Raw genomic sequence first — 16786 nt, forward strand, 5'->3', positions numbered from 1 at the left:
AACATAACATATGGTTACAAATGAACCAAAGACTTTTGGTAATAAAAATGAGTGAATGACAATCTCCCATGTTTGTGTCCTGGTGTGCAATCAAAACAATGTGGTTTTGTTTTAATTTAATTTAATTGAGTTTTTAAATAAAATAAAAAATAAAAATATTAAAAAAAAAATGACCAACACGTTTACAACTCAAATATTTTTCCACTGTCTTCATTTTCCACAATTCTTATCCACCTTCTATTTTTAGACAATTCACAATTTCTAACTATACTTCATCATCAATCTTTGCTGGTAAATATTTTCTTATCTCGCAAAATTTTACCATTTTTTTTTCAAAAACAAACTCCTTAGATTTGACTTATAAATAAATTTAATGAAATTACTAATTTTTTAATTTGTTAATATTAAAACATAATCAATCTAAATAAAAAAGAGTATGAATAGTTCTTAAACAAAATAAATAACTAATCAGAATATTAAAAAAAAAAACAAATTTTGTATCCCTATAAGTCAAAACGATCATCAACCTTTCCCCCAAAAAAAAAAACGATCATCAACCTGTATCAAAATAATTATGACAACATTCATGTTTAAATACTCAAGAATAGTCCAAATTTAATTTCTCTTGAATAAAAATATTGAAGAATAATATCTTAATTATCATTCATAATTGTATCAATATCATTTATTGGAGGAGTAATGAATGTGCAATCTGATTTAATGAAAAAATAAAATAATTTCTCTACCTTCTCCTCTACCTTAAACTTTTTATTTTTTCCAAACATTGAGGTGATGTCACATCATTATCTCTCAATCACTCCCCAATTTTCCTCCCCATCACACATCTTATTTAAATTATATCAATTAATAGAACTATTTTAAGCCAATTAATTAATTCTAATTTAAAAAATAATAATAATATAAAACTATTAAATTTAAACATTATAAATAAAAAAAGTAACTATAATAATAATATAATAATAATAATAAATAGTGATATAATTTTTTTTTAGTAAAAGAAATATTAATAACATAAACGAATTTATTGTGTATTATATATATATATATATATGAACGTTCCTGGCCCATCTTCTCTCTTTTATTTTGTTATATTCTGATTCTTACTAAAATATTTTTCTCTGGAGTCAGTATAAAAAAAAGATAAATTGAGAATCCTACGCCTCTGAACTGAAAGACGAGTGAACGGCTACCTCCCCACACTAAATGCCTATTGAGTTGCCTACCCACTGCCCCCCGTTTGAGCTAACTGCTACTCCTATTTCGATGTTAATATATATATATATATATATATAATATTGAATTTGAATTTGTTTATTTGTCGGGTCGAGAGTTGTGGTTAATTTGAATATATATGTGGGAGTAAATGAATACTTAAATCGTATAGTGAGTCGACCCACCGATAAATTTGAAAATAAATTTAAAACTGTTAAAAATAAAATTAAAAATGTTCTCGTTTGAAAAAGTCACTCAAGATAACAATTTCAAGGGGATAAAGTACCTGAGAAATGTGTATTTGGTTCCTTTTAAATGTATTTCATTTGGTTATTGATTATTTACCTTAGGCAAGATTGTTTGTTTAAACTCTTACTTATTTTTTTGGAAAAACGATTTAACGTTATTTAATTAAAAATTCCTGAAAAAGGGAAAAAAAATACAAGTCTTAAGGGATCATTCTAGACAGGCCTAGAACAATTTTGAGTTCGTAACAGTTTCTGAATAAAAGCTAAAAAGCGAAAAACGTAAACATATTATCTCATTACAATGTTTTCAATTCTAGTGATTTCTGTAAAAGGTAGATTCCAACTTCTACTTATGTTACAGTTTTGCTCTGTGTTTGGAATTCTCCTCCATGTTTCCGCGAGGACGCCGCAATCTAAGACGATATCTCTCCATAGCTCTTCGACGCTCCTGCGGGTTCTACCGTAAATTCTGGCGTTCATCTCCTGCCAAATATTATAAACCACTACTCCAAAGCTGCACTTGAATACGTTTATTGCGAATCTGTTTCCTTTGGCTTTGAGCATTGATACCTCTTTGATTTCTTTTCATTCTTTCGGGAAACTGAACAACTCTACACTCTTTGCAAATTTATCCAAAAGCTCCAAAGCGATATTACAGCTCCCAAACAAATGATCACTAGTTTCTTTGTTTCTATTACATAGAAGACAACTCGTGTCCAGGATGCTCATATACTTCCTGATGCGGTCTTGAGTGTTGGGTCTTTCCTAGAAGGCAAACCATAGGATGAACTGTTGTCGTGGGATGATCTTGATGGACCATACAAGATGATCCCATTCTACCTTTTGTGTTTTTTCCCTAGTTGCCTCCCATATTCTCTTTGAAACCAGCTTCCCATTGTCCTCGACTTTCCACTCATGAATGTCAGGTCTGTCGTGGAGTTGTATGCTGCTTATGTGATACAATATATTCTGTCCCTCTAAAACTCTTCTCAAGAGCGAGTCCAAATTCTTGTCTTTGATGTCTCTGATTTTCGCCACTGCACAGTCGCTTCTGATGCGAGTATTTTTGAACTCCTCCTTATGAATAATTGGTTGGTTTTCGAACCAGGGGTCGTGCCAGAACAGAGTGCATTTCTCGTCCCCTACTTGAATATTATAGAGATCTGCAATATCTTTTCTCAGTTTAAGAATTTTCTTTAGAGACCAACTCATACCTTCGTTGATTTTGTAAGTCTAGATACTGGTTTCGTGTTTCATAAATCTCGTGTGTACCCATTTGATCCATAGTGATTCCTGGTTGCGTTCCAATGCCTATAGATGTTTGAAGGTTAGATCTTTGTTCCACTCGACGTAGTTCTTAAGGTCGATGCATCCCTCCTCATTTGGTTTGTAGAGAGTGGTCCATTTAACTTTCTTTCTTCCTCTTCCGCTACTGCCCCAGATGAAGTTCTTCATCAACGTATTAAGCTCCTTCATTACTTTCTTTGGGATGACCATCTGCTGCACCCAGTAACCAACTATGCTCATGACTACACTCTTGATGAGCTTAGTCCTCCCTACATAAGAAAGTTTCTTCGATGCCCATCCATATATTGTGTTTTTACCTTCTCAATTAGTGACTTGCAATGTGATATCTCAATCTGTTTCACGGTTAATGGAATCCCTAAATACTTTACGGGAAAATTGCCTTCCGCTATGCCCATAATGTTGAAGATTTCCTACTTTGTTTCATCGTTCACGCCTTCGCAAAATGCCATACTTTTGCTTTCGTTAATAGTAAGACATGTAACCTTAGAAAAAAATGTTAGTGCAACCCTAATAGTTTTAATGGAATCAATGTCAGTGTGCGCTAGGATGAATAAATCGCCAGCAAAGCATAAATGAGTTACCTCCTCTACCTCACAGAAATGGTGAAAGATGTATGGATAATAACTCTTTCAAAACATCGCGAACATGCTCTCAAAGATCGCCATGATAGATACGAAAAGGTAAGAAGAGAGGTGGCCCCCTACCTCACCCCGTTTTCACCCTTGAAATAGCCTTTGTGGACTCCATTGACGCTAACAACAAAACATGATGAAAACACGCATTGCATAATCCAATCAATAAAAATCATAGGAAAAGCAAAAACGATCAGAAAATCCCGAATAACTTCCCATCTAACAAAGTCGAAAGCTTTTTTGATGTATATTTTGAAAGTCACTCTCGGGGATTGAGAAGGCACTACATGAGAAGAATATTATGGGAAATTGTTCTACCGGGGATGAATGCAAACTAATTAATATTTATAATTTTTCTTATGACATTTTTAAAACGTTTAGAAATTATTTTAGAAATTATTTTATAAACCATATTACAATAGAAAATTGGTCTGTAATCTTGTACTTTCTCGGGCACCGGAGTTTTGGTGATTAAGGTTAGGACAACCATATTCCATTGCTTCAGCATCTTCATGTTCTTGAAAAACTCCAGAACCCCGTCAGTAACATCACTACCCACAACTAACCAATTATCCTTCAAGAATTGTGCATTGAACCCATCCGGACCCGGGCTCTTGTTCCCATCGATACTAAATAGAGCATCTTTAACCTCAACTCTTGTGACAACCCTTATTAACTCGGGACTGTCTTCAACAAAGATTTTTTTGTCGATAATCTGATACAGGGTATTCAGGTGACTTTGATGTTGCTTTCTAGTACCCATTAGATTCTTATAGAACTTAATAGTCAGATCATGCACAGCTTTCTGATCCTGAATGTACTCGCCGTCTTCGTTCTTCAGCCTATACACATTGTTTCTCATGTTTTTGGCCTTGCATTTTCTATAGAAGAAAGCTGTATTTTTTTATCCCCAATGAGAGTTAGTTCTGTCTTGACTTCTGTCTAACAAAGTTCTCTTAAAGGAGACTTAGATTTATGAAGTTTTTGAGTGAATCCCTCTCTTCCTCATTGAGTTGATCATCGTTGTCCTCCCTTAATAATCTCTTCTGAACCACATCAAGTTTCTCCCTTGCAAGTTGCAACTGGAACCCTATTGGAGATATTACTGAACTTTTTCTTGTCGAAGCTTTGGAGATGATTCTTCAGGAGCCTTAGTTTTTCAGAAACTCTGTACATATTAGAACCCCTGATTTGTTCAGACCAGACACTTTCAAGAATATCCTTGAATTTTTTATTTTCCATTCAGAAATTGAAAATTTTGAAGGGCCTCTTTAACATTTCCTCCTTCTCGTAAAACAATTTAATCGGGCAATGATCAGAGATTCCTAGATTCAGAACGTGAATTTGGCTCCTCGGAAACTAGTTGATCCATTTCTCATTGACTAGGCATCTACCAATCCTACTTTTCATGATATGCTCATTACCTCGCGTAGAAGACCAAGTGAAGAAGTTCCCAGAATTAGTAGGCTCAATACAACTCATATCTCTGATGCAATCATTGAAATTGATTATATCCTGAGTGATTTTAGATTCTAGGCTACGATCAGTTTCATTACTAGTTGCATTATAGTCACCGAGGACGACCCAAGGCTTATCACCACCAATCTAGTTCCTAAGGCAGGTCCAGAATAGTCTTCTGTCGGTACTTGAGTTGCTACCATACACAATAGCAAGATAGAACTCAATTCTAGTGGTTCTGTCTTTGACCTCAACCAGAATGGTTTGATCATTGGAGAAGAGAAACTCTTACTTGATGTCTTTCTTTAGAACCAAAGTTAGGGCTTGTCTAGCTCGGTTAAACTCATGTTTTCTTTTTTTCCTTTTTTGGTTTAAATGAAATGATGTTAAGTCATTTTCTAAAAAAATTAAAAATGTTATATGTATGTTTTGAATTTGCAACCTAACAAAACAAGAACAACTCTTTAAATTCAACACCAAATTTGATGAATGCGGGACATTTTTAACAATATAAGTTCAACTTTGTAACTAACTAATATATACATTTATAAGAATACGTGCTATATGTATATTTTGAACTTACAACCTAGCAAAACAAGTACAACCATTTAACCAAGTGTGATTGAGATGTGGTTTATTGAGGGATATTAGGGCGGTAACAATTGAGAGTAATTAAAAAATATGAATCAAATATTTAATTGACCAAAGTATAAGGTCACGAGGGTAAATAATATCGATTGAGATTGGTGGATTGTTTTCCTAAGGATAAGAGACGTGTGAAAGTGTGATGAGGATGTAGTTTGTCGAGAGATAAGAGGTCAGCAACAAAAGATCGTGAGGTCACGAGATTAGAGGTCAATTAAAATTGGTGACTAATTTGCTAAAAGATAAGACGTGTGTAAAACTGTGATTGAGATTGGTGGTTGGTTTTCGAGGAATAAGAGGCGGTTGAAAATGTGATTGAGATTGGTGGTTGATTTGTCGAGGGACAAAAGGCGTGTGAAAATATGATTGAAATTTTACCGACAGATAAGAGGCGTGTAAAAGTGTGATTGAAATTGATGGTTGTTTGTCGAGGGATGAGACTTGTGAAAGTGTGATTGAGATGTGATTTGATAAGGAATAAGAGACCGATAATAAAGGATTGTGAGTTGACGAGATTATAGGTCGATTGAGATTGGGGGTTGATTTTCCGAGAGATAAGTGGTGTGTGAAAATGTGATTGAGATTGGTGGTTGAGTTGCCAATGAATAAGAGGCGTGTGAAAGTGTGATTTAGATTTGTAGTTGGTTTGCCGAGAAATAAGAGGCCGGTAATATTAGGATTGATAGAGTTTGCCAAATTATAAAAATGTCGGTAACAAAGAATCATAAAGTCACGAGATTGGAGGTCGATTGAGATTGATGGTTGATTTGTCGAGATATCAGAGGAATGTAAGTGTGAAAGTGTGAGGTTACGAGATGAAAGATCAATTATGATTGGTAATTGGTTTACCGATGAATAAGAGACCAATAACATGGGAATTTGTGGTTAGTTTGTCGAAGGATAATAAGTCGATTCAGGTCGTGGTTGGTTTACTGAGAAATAAAAGAGACGTGTGAAAGTGTGATTGAGATTGGTGGTTGGTTTGTCGAGAGATGAGAGACATGTGCTTATTAACAAATAGTGAAATGTTATTTGTGAACATTATAAAAAAAATCAAAATTTTGATATTTATTATGTTACAAAATATATATATGCATACATACAATTATAAATAAAACTCATCAATCACAAGTAATCTAATAGTTAAAGTGATCACATTCCACACTTAAGAGTAAAGTTCGAATCCTTGCAAATGAAAATTTGAGTGAATTATATTTATTTGAGGGGATAATGTGATGGTGGTATATGTGGGTATAAATGTGAATAAGTGTTTGAGAGGATAGTGTGATGGAGATATATGTCAGTGCAAATTTGAATAAATTATATATGTTTGGGGGATAGTATGATAGTGGTATATGTGGGTGTAAATTTGAATGAATTATATGTGTTTGAGGGAATATTCTAATGGTGGTATATATGGGTGCAAATTTAAATAAATTACATGTGTTTGAGGGGATAGTGTGATGTTGTATATGTGGGGTGCAAATTTAAATAAATTATATATGTGTTTGAAGAAATAATGCGATGGTGGTATATGTCAGGAAAAATTTGAATGAATTATATGTGTTTGAAGAGATAGTGTGATGGTAGTATATATGAGTGCAAATTTGAATTAACTATATATGTTTTAGTGATGCTTCCATTTTATTGAATCTATTTTTTTCTACAAATTTTCAATATGATGTAAGATTGCAAAGATATAGTGATATGTGCATAGGCCTTGTTCTTCATTTTGTTCTTCATTTTGGGCATGCATCATGTTTAGTTATTCTCAATTTGATTTGATATATTTCTTATAATTCGTATCTCTAATATTCTAGAATTTTATCCTCTTAGGTATCACATGAAGTATAATAATAATGGATGGAAAAGATGTTATGTTACTTCAATCATAAAAAAAATAAGAATGAAGAATTATTACATTTAGAACAATGGTGCATCGGTTTATCACTTAATCCAGTCTCACACATTTCACAATGATAGTCTGTTGCAACTTGATTCACAACATTACAAGTGAAATCATGAGTTGGATCTGTCAATTTGAATCCATGTTGGTCGTACGTACCTGTGTACAATTTCTCGTGGCATTAAATATCAAACATTTGAGATTAATGTTAAAACGACAAGCATCACAAGAATTAGGGTCAATGTAAATTTAAATTATGTGGCCCCTAACATTATAAATATATATATATATATATTAGAATTAGTAATTATAAATTTTATAATTACCAAAATATATATCCAAATTAAATATATAACAACAATATTTCATATATAGAACATTTCATAATATATATAAAAAAATATTAATATAATAAGTTCTAAGAGAAAAAAGATACAATAATAATTAACTACTATGAAAACATATTTTTTCTTGCATTTTTTTAGGTAAAATTTTCAATTAAGTTATCATGTTCTAATTGTTCTAAACACTCATTTTCAGTTGATATCATTGCTAATTCATTTAATCTTTTTGTGACTTTGTACTTCGTAAGTAAATCTTTATCAACTTCAACTTAGAAAAAATTATCTCTAACGAAGCAACAATAACCGGTATAGTCAACAAAATTCGTTAAAAGATCCATATATTTTGAAAACAACTTGCTTCCCATAATGACCTTTTAAAATTAAGGATGTAAATTTATTTTTTTACTTCTGTCGGTAACATTGTCATTAAATTACTAAGCTCTTTAAATAATTCATCATCATCAATGTCTATTTGTTGGTTGTTGTAACCCCTAGGAATCGCTCCCTCCCGTAACTTAGCACATGTCGTGACACGTGGCAATACATGTGAATATCACGAGGAGGCTCGAGGTTCGATGAATTTCAACCGTGGTTTGCGTGTCATGCGTCTTTTAAAATGAAGCATTTAGTTTTTAAAAGATTTTAAAAATACCTAGAGCCATAAAAATTAATTATGTAAAAATAATTAATTCTTGTTCAAAATTTAATAATCTGGGGAGTTAAATAATATTTTAATCAGAACCGGTTTAAATTTGACATAATTAATTTAAAATATTATTTATTTGAAATCAGAGTCGCCAAATGATTTTATGAAAATCAATAAATCATACGTGTATAAACATATTTATACTAGAGTTTATGTAAGGGGTTCAACGTTTTGATTACGCTCGGGAATGACTTTCGCGCTATGTCCTTCGCGTCCGCCTAAGAACGGTTTTAATTTTTTAATAAAATTCTGACTATTAAAATTTTTATTTATAAGGTTGATTATCTCATTATTAGTCTAGGGGGTCCTAAACAAGGATGAGTTTATCTTAAGTAAATAATTGTACAAAATAATTTTGAAAGGCGTTAATGTGAATGCCTTTATATAAAACTGAGTAATAACTCTGAAAAATATTAGAAAAAGCATTAAAATTTAAAATAAATTTCAAACGTGGCCTTATTCAAAATATTTCTTTGGGAGACATCCCTTAAATATTTAAAAATCATTTCTGACCTTTTAGGATTATTTGAAAAATGAATTGGAATTCCAAAATTATTAAAATAATTTTGGATTGAACCAAACAGGTCTTAGGACCCGAAAAATAAATAATTAAAAATTTTGAGTTATTTGAGAAAAGAAAGAGATTACCTATTTCTCATCAAGAGAAGCAAAGAAGTTACTTGTTTTGGCCTATAGAAAATTGATCACGGTGTGAATAACCCAACAATTTAAGGTGGGTGAAGGGAGTGAGGATCTGCTGTCCCAAGAGACTGTCTCACTTCTTGTCTCAGAGTTCAAAACGATGTCGTTTTGATAAATAAGACAAATAAAAAATTATATATATGACATTTTATTTTAATATTTAATTTTCTCTTTCCTCTCTCCACTCTTTTTTCTCTCCTCTGAGACAGCAAGTGGGACAGTCTTTTGGGACAGAAGATCCAAATTCGGGTGAAAGGAAATATTTATCTTATTTCCTATCCACTTAGATTAGAAAACAACACTCATTCATTCCCATTAGTATATAAGGATTTTGTATTAGAATCCTTATATAATAAAAAATCATTTCATTCATTTTTTTTATTAATTACATCACTCAATTAATAGATCACTCCCTATGTTGTATGTTGAGTTGTTTGAAATATTATATATATAATATTAAAAAATGTGTATTTAAAATTTAAAAGTAATTTTATTTTAGTTAATTAATCCATTAAAAAAATTAATTATTAAAATCTACAAAAATAAATAAATAAATATATATATATATATAATATAATATAATATAATAGTCTCACTTATTACACGTATATACATACACGTGTATACATACATGTGTATACATACACGTGTATACACAAGGACGGATTGAGGATTTAGAGTTAGGGTGGGCTTAAATTTTAAATAAAAAATTATATATACATTTACAACGACGTTATATTATAATGTTTAAATAAGTTGAACTCATATATTTTTAACGTATAAATAATCTATGATAAAATATATTTTTATATATTTAGTTAAATCCCGTTCAATATAGAGTGATTAAGAAAAAAAAATTATTACGAAGTTACATCTTCACTTTCTACGTTGTTGAAAATGTCTGTATAGAAATAAGTAATGTTAAAACAAAATTAATCAACGTAACATAAGTTTTTGATCCACTCAACAAGTGTAAAACTTTCAAATTTTGCATCACGTCAACATTATAATGTATCAATTTATATTTCAAAATAATGATGTCTTCATCAATAAAATTTTCAGGATAAACCTAGTTGCAAACTTGTAAATATTATCACTATTAAATGATGTCTTCATATATATATATATATATATATATATATATATATATATATATATATATATATATATATATATATATTTATATTTTGTTGGAACTGGCCAATCAGTTCATCAAAAGAAAAAAAAAGTATATAAGAAATAAATATTCTATAATATTTATATATATATATATATATTTTTTAATAAATATTATAGAAATAATAAATATATATATTCATTTCTTCCATTTAAACAAAAAAAAATTGTAGAATTTTTTTTTCTTTAGAGAGAAACCTAAGCGGTAAAAACAAAAGAATTTTATTTGTATTAAGAACTTATACTAACTCTATCAAACTTAAATTGAAAAAGGATATATATATATATATAGACACATATATATTTCCGCCATAGTTAGGGCAGTCAAACCAACTCTCATACGAGCTCCCGGCGGTTCATTCATCTGACCGTAAACTAGAGCCACTTTTGATTCTCCAAAATTTTGTTCATTAATTACCCAGATTCTTTCATTTCCATGTAAAGATCATTTCCTTCACGGGTACGTTCACCTACTCCGCCAAATACGGATACGCCTCCGTGGGCTTTGGCAATATTGTTAATCAATTCCATAATAAGTACTGTTTTACCCACTCCAGCTCCCCCAAATAATCCGATTTTTCCTCCACGGCGATACGGGGCTAAAAGATCTACTACTTTAATTCCTGTTTCAAAAATAGATAATTTTGTATCTAACTGTATAAAGGCGGGCGCAGATTTATGAATAGGCGATGTTGTGCTAGTATCTACAGGACCTAAATTATCAATAGGCTCTCCAAGCACGTTGAAAATTCGTCCGAGAGTCGCCCCACCAACTGGAACGCTTAGAGGAGCCCCGGTGTCAATCACTTCCATTCCTCTCGTTAGACCATCTGTAGCACTCATAGCTACAGCTCTAACTCGATTGTTTCCTAATAATTGCTGTACCTCACAAGTCACATTAATTGGTTGACCGGCAGTATCTCGACCCTTAACTATCAGAGCGTTATAAATATTAGGCATCTTGCCCGGCGAAAAAGCTACATCTAGTACTAGACCAATGATTTCTGACCACATTCTCCATAGGGCCCTCTTATCTCTTCCTTCTCCGAGCTCAGGTTATGGAAGGGGGAGAAGAAGGAACCCAGAAGAAGGTATCAGCAGCAACTGGTTTTATTACGGGACAGCTCATGATGTTCATATCGATCTATTATGCGCCTCTGCATCTAGCATTGGGTAGACCTCATACAATAACCGTCCTAGCTCTACCCTATCTTTTGTTTCATTTCTTCTGGAACAATCACAAACACTTTTTTGATTATGGATCTACTACTATAAATTCAATGCGTAATCTCAGCATTCAATGTGTATTCCTGAATAATCTCATTTTTCAATTATTCAACCATTTCATTTTACCAAGTTCAATGTTAGCCAGATTAGTCAACATTTATATGTTTCGATCCAACAACAAGATGTTATTTGTAACAAGTAGTTTTGTTGGTTGCTTAATTGGTCCCATTTTATTCATGAAATGGGTTGGATTGGTATTGGTCTGGATACGGCAAAATCATTCTATTAGATCAAATTTACTTATTCGATCTAATAAGTACCTTGTGTCAGAATTAAGAAATTCTATGGCTCGGATCTTTAGTATTTTCTTATTTATTACCTGTGTCTACTATTTAGACAGAATACCCTCACCCATTCTTACTAAGAAACTGAAAGAAACCCCCAAAACGGAAGAAAGAGATGTAGAAACAACTTACGAAACGAGGGGGATTAAACAGGAACAAGAGGGATCCACCGAAGAAGATACTTCTCCTTCCCTTTTTTCGGAAGAAAAGGAGGATCCGGACAAAATCGATGAAACGGAAGAGATCCGAGTGAATGGAAAGGAAAAAACAAAGGATGAATTTCACTTTCAAGAGACATGCTATAAAAATAGCCCCATTTTTGAAGCTTCTTATTTGGATAGGAATCAAGAAAGTTGGAAGTTCAAAATACTTGAAAAAAAAAAAAGATTCTGGTTTGAAAAAACCCTTTTAACTCTTCTTTTCTTTATTAATTTTAAGTAATAATTAATATTAAGATAAAAACTAATACAAAAAATAAATACACGAAAAGATAAGAAGAAATACGTCCGCCCCCTATATATTTGATGCCCTCTCCTACAAAGAAACTCATAAGACCAACTCCATTTGTAACGGCATCAATTATGTGTCTATCAAAAAAAGAAGTTAATTCAGCCAATCGTCTTATGCCTGCCGTTAAAGATGTTGCATAAAAAACATCTATGTAACCACGATTATCTGACCAATTATAAATTAATTTGATTATTTTCTCCCAAAGAACTCGTTTAGGGCCTTTTTTAACAAAAAAATTAATTAAATCTAAATTTTGTAAAGACGAATAAACGGGTTTATATAAAAAGAGCGCTATAATTATTCCAAAATAGGAAATGCTGACTGAGAAAATGGCATCTTTTAGAAATTCATACCAATCAAAAGAATTTTGCAAATTGGAATGTAAGAGGTTTATAGACGGAGTTAACCACTTAGTTAATATATCCAAATTAATTCCTTGGTCATTGAAAGGAATTCCTATGGATCCAATAAACAAAGTAAATAATATCAATACAAGTAAAGGGAATAACGTAGTATTGTCCGATTCATAAGGATAGGAATAGACACTGTTTTTACCAAAATTACGAAGAATAATAAAAGGAGGTGTTAGCTTTTTTTCATTCTCATCAATTCGATATGTTTTTTTAAAAAAAGTGCTTTCATTATTATTCCTTTTTAAAAAGGATAGTAAGTCCATTTTTTTTTTTATTGTTTTTAAATCTTTACCCCATAGAGAGATTGAGTACAACGAAGTATTTTCTTTTGCGCTGTAATTTTGCAAATGAGCATTTAAATGTCCCTCAAAAGTAAGTAAATAAATCCGAAACATATAAAATGCAGTTAATCCTGCTGTGAACAGAGCTATTATTGCAAAAATCTGTGAATACAACCAACTATCATTAAGAATTTCATCTTTAGACCAAAAACAAGCAAGGGGTGGAATACCACAAAGAGAGAGTGTACCTAAAAAAAAAGCGTTTTTTGTAATTGGCACGTGTTTTGTTAAACCCCCCATAAGAACCATATTCTGACTTTTATCTGGCGAATATCCAACAATAGCTTCCATTGAATGAATAACCGAACCAGATGCTAAAAACAATAATGCTTTCGAATAAGCATGAGTAATTAAATGAAATAAAGCAATTCGATAGGATCCCATACCTAAAGTAAACATCATATAACCCAATTGAGACATTGTAGAATAGGCTAAACCCCTCTTAATGTCTTTTTGAGCAAGAGCTAAAGTGGCTCCTAAAAATACTGTTATTATACCAATTAACGAGATTAAATTCATTATATAAGGTATGGTTATGAAAAGAGGAAGAAGACGAGCTACAAGAAAAATGCCCGCTGCTACCATAGTAGCAGCATGGATAAGCGCTGAAATAGGAGTAGGTCCCTCCATAGCATCGGGTAACCACACATGAAGAGGGAATTGTGCAGATTTAGCAACTGCGCCGGCAAATAATAGAACAGCACACAAAATAACCAATAAAACATCAACCTCATTATTCAAAATCAAGTTATTAAATATTTCGAATAAATCCTGAAATTCAAAACTACCAGTTATCCAATAAAAACCTAAAATTCCTAATAATAAACCAAAATCTCCTACACGATTCGTTACAAATGCTTTTTGACAAGCATTTGCCGCAACAGGCCGTGTAAACCAAAACCCTATTAATAGGTAGGAGCACATTCCAACAAATTCCCAAAAAATATAAATTTGTATCAAATTAGAACTCGTTACTAATCCCAACATAGAAGTACTAAAAAAACTCATATAAGCAAAAAATCTCAAATACCCTTGATCGTGAGACATATAATTATCACTATAAATAAGAACCAAAATTCCAACACTAGTAATTAATATTGACATAATAGAAGTAAGTGGATCGATCAAATAACCGAATTCAAAAGAAAAATCGTTGTTGATGATCCAAGACCATACATATTGATATATAGAATTTTTAGTTATTTGATGAATAGACAGGTCAATCGAAAAAATCATAGCTATACTTAACAATAAAACACTTTGAAAAGCCCACATACGGCGAAGGCTTTTTGTTGCCCTTGGAAAAAGAAGAAGTCCGACTCCTATTAATATAGGAACTGGAAGTGGAATAAAAGGTAAGATCCACGCATATTGATATGTATGTTCCATAAAAAAAAATTCTTAATTAATTGTTTCCAATTCATCAGATCTTATTTCTTTCGAAAGGATTAATAAAAAATCAAGAGATAAACTATAACTATAATTTTAAGAATTTTCTATTCTTACTTATTATTTCTGCGTTTTTCTAAATACTTGAAATATTTACAAATCCAGAAGTTTCGGTTAGTCAAATAATATGACTAAATTACTAGTAAAAAAAAAATTAAAGATAAAGAAAGGGCTAGAATACCCCTTCCCTTACTTTCTTTTATATAAACTTCACCTTTTTTTTCTATTTTTTTTTGTACATAAATCCAAAATTGATAAAAAATTATGTTTAGCAAGCTATGTGTACTTTAATTAATCACTAGTTTCATTCGAATTCAAAAATGAAAACAATCCATATTTTTTTTTCTCAAGCTTGACTAATTAATAAAATTTAAAGGATTAAAGCTTTTTATTTGGGAAAGCTGGAGTTGTTAAACGTTTCTATTTTATTACATAAAAATAAAAAAGGAGGACCCTTTTCTTGTGGTATTTTTTTTTTTTAGTTTAACTAATTTGATTTCTATACCACAGTGAATTATATAGATATCAACTTGAATAAAAAAGAATCATAAAGAAATAAATAATAAAATTTACTTTGATTTTGACATATTTATAGTCTATAATTTTTTAAAATGTTATCTAAAAAAAATATACTAGAATATAGTAAAAAACGATTCTGAATAACAGATGTCTTTCACATCCAACTAGAATAATAAGAAACCTCTTACTTTTAAAATAAAATGGCAGTTCCAAAAAAACGTACTTCTATATCTAAAAAACGTATTCGTAAAAATATTTGGAAAAGGAAAGGATATTGGACAGCGTTAAAAGCCTTTTCCTTAGGAAAATCCCTTTCAACTGGAAATTCAAAAAGTTTTTTTGCGCAATAAGCAAATAAGGAAAAAAGTTGGCCAATTTTATTTCGAATAGAAAATTAATAATTTCTATTATTTAATGATATGAACTAATTTATTTGAAATGGAATTCCTTTGGGTCTTCAAATATGTAGAAGAATAATTTTTCTGTTTCCTTCTTTGTTTAGTTAAGATATTCTATATGAATATGTGTCAACTTAAAATGATTCAAAGTCAATTCTATTTTTGTGTCATAGTTTTGAAATTATTTTAATGAGTCATTAAAAAAGAAAAAAAAAAGAAAGTTTTTTTCAGTTCTACCCCATATCCTGGGGTAGAACTATTTAGTTACAATAGTTGATTTCCAAGAGACCATAAGCTGCACGAAGACCTAAGTTAAATAAAACAGACATCCTACAATGGGGAACCTTCCTATTTTGATTTAGCAATTAAATCAAAGTATTTTATAAAAATACTATATTAAATAAGATTTATTGCTTCAATCTCGACAATTAATTTATAAAAGGCTATTATAAGTTTGATAAAGCCGCTATGGTGAAATTGGTAGACACGCTGCTCTTAGGAAGCAGTGCTAGAGCATCTCGGTTCGAATCCGAGTAGCGGCATGCTTTCTTCTAAAAGAGATAGAATATATTCTATAATAAAATTAAATTGCTTATTTTCATTCTGTAATGAAATTAAACGACTCTCTTTTTCAAATTTTTATGATATTTTTAACTTTAGAACATATATTAACTCATATTTCCTTTTCGATTGTTTCAATTGTAATTATAATTTATTTAATAACCTTTTTTAGTGATGAAATAATAAAACTATATGATTCGTCAGAAAAGGGCACCCGGTGTGGCCTATTACTCAAAAGAAGTTTTTATGGGATCCCTATCTACCAAAATTTTAACTTCTGGTTCCGGCGAACGAATAATCATTGAGTCCTCCTCTTTCCGGACAACACATACAAAGAAACCTGCCAACAGTTAAATAATTAGTGAACTTCTGAAAGATATTTGAGATATTTCTATAATAAGTTTCTTTCTCTTCTATTTCTATTATTTCTATCTCTAATCTATCTATTTTCTTTAGTTATTCACTAGAGCAATTATTATCTCGATGTCGATCTGGGGCAAGTGTTCGAATCTATTATGACATAGCCATGCGGCGCTCAACGGACCTTTTTAATCTTTAAAATATCCCTTTTGGGGTTGAGATTGATGCAAAACAACTTTTTGTGTGTGTAACCTAACATATATTTATATAATATACCAATTAGAAGTGCTTAGAATGAGCTACTTC

General features: G+C 31.2%; 1 protein-coding gene and 1 pseudogene across 1 annotated transcript in view; both read right to left on the reverse strand.

Moving 5' to 3' along the window:
- Positions 1-2792: 2792 nt before the first annotated feature.
- On the reverse strand, positions 2793-11582 carry LOC124941588 (annotated as a pseudogene).
- A 774-nt stretch (positions 11583-12356) lies between these two features.
- Positions 12357-16786, reverse strand: part of LOC124919666 (NAD(P)H-quinone oxidoreductase subunit 5, chloroplastic-like) — a 4652-nt gene continuing 222 nt past the window's right edge. The window contains exon 1 of the mRNA XM_047459973.1: positions 12357-16786. This exon is cut by the window's right edge and continues 222 nt beyond it. Within this exon, the coding sequence (XP_047315929.1) occupies positions 12363-14582 (2220 nt within the window). The 5' untranslated portion in view covers positions 14583-16786 and the 3' untranslated portion in view covers positions 12357-12362.

This window comes from Impatiens glandulifera, chromosome 1 (assembly GCF_907164915.1).
Source record: "Impatiens glandulifera chromosome 1, dImpGla2.1, whole genome shotgun sequence".
In the NCBI taxonomy this organism is placed as follows: domain Eukaryota; kingdom Viridiplantae; phylum Streptophyta; class Magnoliopsida; order Ericales; family Balsaminaceae; genus Impatiens; species Impatiens glandulifera.